The sequence below is a fragment of the Arachis ipaensis genome, chromosome B07, assembly GCF_000816755.2.
Source record: "Arachis ipaensis cultivar K30076 chromosome B07, Araip1.1, whole genome shotgun sequence".
Classification (NCBI taxonomy): Eukaryota; Viridiplantae; Streptophyta; class Magnoliopsida; order Fabales; family Fabaceae; genus Arachis; species Arachis ipaensis.
Genome location: NC_029791.2, coordinates 7046772 through 7052413, shown reverse-complemented (window position 1 = coordinate 7052413; position 5642 = coordinate 7046772). Strand labels below are relative to the sequence as shown.

General features: G+C 31.9%; 1 protein-coding gene across 3 annotated transcripts in view; it reads left to right on the top strand.

Annotated features, from left to right (window-relative positions):
• LOC107609125 (probable tyrosine-protein phosphatase At1g05000) overlaps positions 1–3348 on the top strand; it is a 6850-nt gene extending 3502 nt beyond the window's left edge. The window contains exons 3-6 of one of the 3 annotated variants that reach the window (XM_016310969.2): positions 701–758; positions 881–924; positions 1667–1848; positions 3037–3348. In XM_016310969.2, the coding sequence (XP_016166455.1) occupies positions 701–758; positions 881–924; positions 1667–1848; positions 3037–3046 (294 nt within the window). In that variant the 3' untranslated portion in view covers positions 3047–3348. Of the gene's footprint in view, positions 1–700; positions 759–880; positions 925–1666; positions 1849–1890; positions 2284–3036 lie in introns of those variants that run through there. The other 2 variants (XM_016310970.2, XM_021107194.1) reach the window with 2 other exon arrangements.

The following is a 5642-nucleotide window of genomic DNA, read 5'->3' as shown; positions in this document are numbered from 1 at the left end:
AGTTGAGTATGAAAAAATTATACTATTTGAGGTATAACTCGATAAATTCTAGTTATTTTTTATTTTTTTTTTGTTATCAAATATTTTTGTTTTTCTAATTAGTAGTATCAAGTTTTTGTGTGTGAAGTAATTAGTAAAATAAAAACCGTGATTTAATAAAAAGAAAAGTTAGAGAATCAATATTTTTAGTGAAAGAAATAGAGTTGGTCGGTACATACTAATTCAAATACAAAGCAAAACATACAAGATAAAAATGTTGGTCATTTAATTTCGTTAATAAAAAATAAAATTGATTAATAATTGCTTCCCTTGGATGCCAAAGAAGTGTAGTTTAATTTTCACTCAGGATTATCATCATCAGTTTGTTATATATTGGTAAATATTTTCTTTAAATGGTATTAGCATGCTGATGTCCCATTCGATAATATTAAGAGACAAAAATAATAATTAAAATTTATTTTATTTAACATCTGTTAATTACGATTAAAATTAATAAATTTTAACGATTTTTTAGTTAAATTTTTTTGCCACTAAATATTTCCGTGTCCCATTTTTACCAATAAATTTGGATGAAAAAATTTAATTAAAAAACACTTTTACTATTATTTTATGTAAACATAGCTACTATATAGGTGACAAGATTTTTTATCATGTGAAATAATATAATTAAATACTAAAAAGATTGTGTATCTGATCACAGGAGCCTTTTGTAAACATCCCAGAAGACACAATCCGTGAAGCATTAAAAGTTGTCCTTGGTATGCTTCCATATATAAATAGATATATACATCTTCCGTTCTCTTTTATTATCTTTGCTAATTGCTACTGCATTTATTTCAACAACTCATTTTGTTATTAATATGCTCACCATTATTTGCAGATGTCAGGAACCATCCACTTATAATTCATTGTAAGCGGGGGAAGGTGAGTTTTTATTTTATTTTTATTTATTTTGTCTTTTCCAATTTTCTAAGTGCATTTTCCAATTTGTGTGTCTAAGTTTTCTAAGTAACTATTAGTTTGATTAAATTGCGGCACTTCTTTGAAATATTATATCTAGTTAAAAGTAGATATATTTTAAAAAACAAAAATCAATTTTTTTCAACAAATAATAGGATAATCATTACAAGAAAAAAAAAAACACTTTTAGTGATAACTTATTTTACCTTTAACCCTTAATAAAATAGTTGCTAGCATAATATCAAAAATTAAATATCAACAATCTTATGCTTTATTTTCAAAAAGATTTTAATGATAATTATTATGATTGTTGATAAAGACTTTTTTAAAATTCACAACAATTCCATAACTTGTTAATTATAACATATAAACTGTCATAAAAAAGTAATTAAATTAATTAAAAAATACTAATAATTATTAGTTCAATAAACAATAATATTAGAGAGACAATAATTTAAAATTATCTTATTTAACTTAACATCTATAATTTCATATATATAACATCTAAAATTACATACTTATTATATCTAGTATTATACATTTATTTCAGAAATAATTAATAAACGTAAAATAAGATAATTTTAGGCTAATTTAACTGATTTTTGTTGCCTCTCAAACATTTCTGTTGTTAGTTTGCAGCATACTAATTTACTGATGTTCTTAAAGTGTATAATAATTAACGATTCTTATTATATTTAATATGCAGCACCGAACAGGGTGTTTAGTAGGATGCTATAGGAAGTTGCAGAAATGGTGTTTGTCTTCTGTGTTTGATGAATACCAACGCTTTGCAGCTGCAAAAGCAAGAGTTTCAGATCAGAGGTTCGTTGAATTGTTTGATATTTCAACCATCAAGCATCTCCCTATAACATTTTCATCTTTCAAGAGGTAACATAGGAAAGTGTTATGCTAATTAAATTGAATAAATAGGAAAAGGTGATGAACTCCTTCAATTCATCAATGCATTATTGCGGCGGCAGAAAAAGGACTACTTATTCTTCTCCATCATTCCCATCATTTTCAATTATATTAGAATATGTAGTGGTTATTACTAGATCAGCATTGTTATTGCTTGTATCTTTATATAATTATTATTGTTATATATAGTTCTTGTAGTTCATACTCTACTTCATTGGTTAGGCACTTTCTGTATGTGCCTATCATCCTTTATTATTATTATTTTTTTCTATGCTGCTACCCCATTCATCTGAAATGAGTGTAGATACTTCTTGATTTTTTTCTCGAGGCTCGGAGAATTATTCAAGAAAGCTAGAAAAATAAAAAAAATGTTTGCTCTATATATACATTGTTATGTATTATTTCTTTCCTTCAGTTCATGCATAAAAATATTATTTATAGTATATTAGTGTTAGTATAGTCTTTATTTAATTTACATGCAGTTATTTTCATATAAAATTGATAGTTGAAAATAATTAAATAATTTGATTAAATAATTATTATTTAATAATTTTCAACGTATATAGAGTATCACTGATTAATTTGCAGGACTAGTTTAATGCACATTTCACAAATTTTTTTTTGGTTTGTATGGACGAGAAAATCCAAGAATGAATGAAGAGGAATGAGAGTTGTGTAATAATAATTCTCAAATACATAACATAATAATAAATATGAAAAATGATTGGGAATTAAATAGTGGTAATATATGCTTGAAACAAAAAAGATTACACAATGGACTTTATTTATATATGATATATTAACGACCGTTTTTACTTTTCGGTATCTTTACTCTGAAGTGTTTCATGATGATCTGCAAAATTTGTAATGGCACTAAGTAATTTACCTATAATTTGAGCAAAAAATAATTGCTAGCATTAATCTTCGCAAATAAAAATTTAACTTTTTATACTTATCTATCAAGTAATAAACGAAAATATTATTTTCTTACGGGAAGTATATATAAGTTAAGGGTGAAACATTCCTACATAGTTAGTTTAGCACGCAAGGTTTTATATAACTAGAAAATAATTAAACAAAAAAAGTAGCTTTAGTTAAAATTCTTTGATAACGTTAGTGAAAAGAATTGACATTATGTTTTACATTATTTCTTTCTAGGTTGGATTGAAATTATAAGGACTGCTACTTGAAGGGCAATGGTTGAAGGATTGCAACAAATTAAACTCCATTCGGAGGAATTTTTCTTTTCCTTCTAAACTTAATGTGATGCACATCTTTTTCAAGGGCCTTAAGCTGTTGCTTGGGAAGGAGACAAGTGCAGTGTTGATATTTAAAAAATAGCATTAAGATTCAACAAATAATTTTATGTGTAAATGTTCAATTTAATTCGCACAATTTGATCACTTTGTAATTATTCAATTGAAGCTTTACTAGTACCATGACTATATTATTTTAAGATCAGTTTCTATACGACTTGTTCTTAAGTCTTAACCATATGATGTCTCAACTATTAGCATCTGGGCTTTTCCCACTTTATTGGCAATACAAAGTAAACTTTTGATCGGATTAGTTGGCTAATGATATCGGTCATGGTTTTTTGTTATAACTAATTAAGTTATTACTAATTAAAACCATGACGAAAATCATTAGCAATACAAAGTAAATTTTTTACATGAACAATAAATACGCTAATTGTCTAGCAAAAATGAGTTTAGAGTTAGAAGATGATTTTTTGTTCAATCTTACTATGTTACCAACAATATTTCTGCCAACTCTTATTTATGACTGTGTTTAATGGAAATGTCTTTACAGATGTGTCTAATAAAAATATCTTTTTTTATAACTGTATTTGGTTCGTCCGAACACTAGGGAGGCCGAGCTTAAGCGCTTCCGAGTGAGTTGAAACCAAGGAGGAAGAGCTTGACGTCGGCCGGAAGTCAAACACCGCGGCGGGAATACCTGCACAAGATACTCCGACGCTCAAGTCAGCAGTGATTCACAGTGAGTAAGTTAAGAGAAAAGAGTGAGAGAGTAAGAGAGTGGTAGAACCTGAGACCTAGCTGAGTATATCAGCTAGGTTTTATAGGAGTCCGTTTTCACCCGTTGGTGGGTGAGTCCTAGTTTATAGATTGGTTAGGATATTCTGTTATGGTGCTATAAATCTGCTGAGCACGTTTCTTATTTTCAATTAGGGCCTCGGATATTTATGTGCCGAGTACTTCGGGCGACCGAGGATACAGGTAACGTATCATAGCCCCCAAGCTTGCCTTGGTTTGGACAAGACTAAGGCGAGCTTTGTATACTTCGGATGGCAAAATCCTCGGTCGCTTTGTTTATTATGTGTGCTCCTTACAGCCCCCGCGCTTGTCTTAGTTTTGGCGCATTGATGTTTTGAAATGGTTTGTGGCATTTATTGCCTGCGTTGTTCTTCGTGCGGTAATGAATGATTGATTTGATTGTATTGTAAGTTTCGAGGAGCCCCTGACCGTTTGATCTGCTGAGCGTTGATCGTGGGCTTTCTAAGGGTGTAGATCAGAGGGAAACATTTCATATGTAACTGCCTTTCCACTATGTAATAAACGTGCTCCCCTTCCCTAATATTTTTCCTTTTTGTGCTGGGTGCTTCTGCGTTTTCGGAAAAAATGAGTAAGAAAGGTGAGTGTTGATTCATTTTCTTGCTGCTTCTCTCTTCTTCTCTTACTTTTGATTTTCTGCTCCTTGTTCTTATGGAAGGTAAAATGTCTAATGAGGGTGAGGGGGGTTTATATGGTTGGGTTGATTCTAGGGTTAAGGAGTATGTGTCTCAGTTCAGTGATAAAGAGTCTGTTGATATGCTGGGTTCGAATGTTTGGGTTAGGAGTGGTAGTGATATAAGGATAGAGATACTTCCTTGTGGTGTTGATGACCGGGTTTTTCATTCTCGTGATGATTGGGCTTACTTTTATATGTACAGCTGCTTTTTTACTGAATTGGGAGTTAGGGTCCCTTTTACTGATTTTGAATGTGGTGTGCTTTATTGGTTGAATTGTGCTCCGAGTCAACTTCACCCAAACTCCTGGGGGTTCGTTAGGGCTTTTGAGGTGTTGATGGAATTCCTTGAGCAGCCGCCCTCTCTTCGGTTGTTTTTCTCCTTGTTTCAAGCTAAAGGGGTTAACCGAGGTCTTTGGGTTAATCTAAGTAGTTACCCCCGTCGCGCTATTTTTGGCCTCTACAAGTCTTCTTTTAAGGACTTTAAAACCATGTATGTTAAAGTGAGGAGTGTACCCGAGGAGTTTCCTTTTTATTTAAATGAGTTTCTTGTTGAGAAGTTCCCTTTGTCTTGGTGTTCCGAGCCTGTGCAAGCTTTAGACGTGGATGATAGGTCGGTTGATGATCAACTTGTGATGGAGTTTCTGTTTGAGAAGTTGGGCCCAAAGGGGTTGCTATCTGTGTCCGAATTGTTAAAATGAGATTCTGATAGAGAGGCAGTTCTGAGATATCTAGGTAAATTAGTTGTTTTTTGCTTAGTTTGTTGTTTTGTCCCTGTCTGTTCTTACCTTGTTGGCTTTATGGTGCAGGTGAGAAGGTGCCTACGATTACTACTGCTGGTTTGAAGTCATTCTTCAATCAGCGGAAGAAGGCTGAGAAGGAGAGCTCGGTTACCAATGCTGATAAAGGCCCTGTGATTCAGCCCGAGGCTGCTCTTAAGACTAAACGAAAGAGGGGTTTTGCGAAAGAAAAAATTGCTGAGGCTTTCCTGAAGGAAGGGGAGTCTTCTGTGGAGC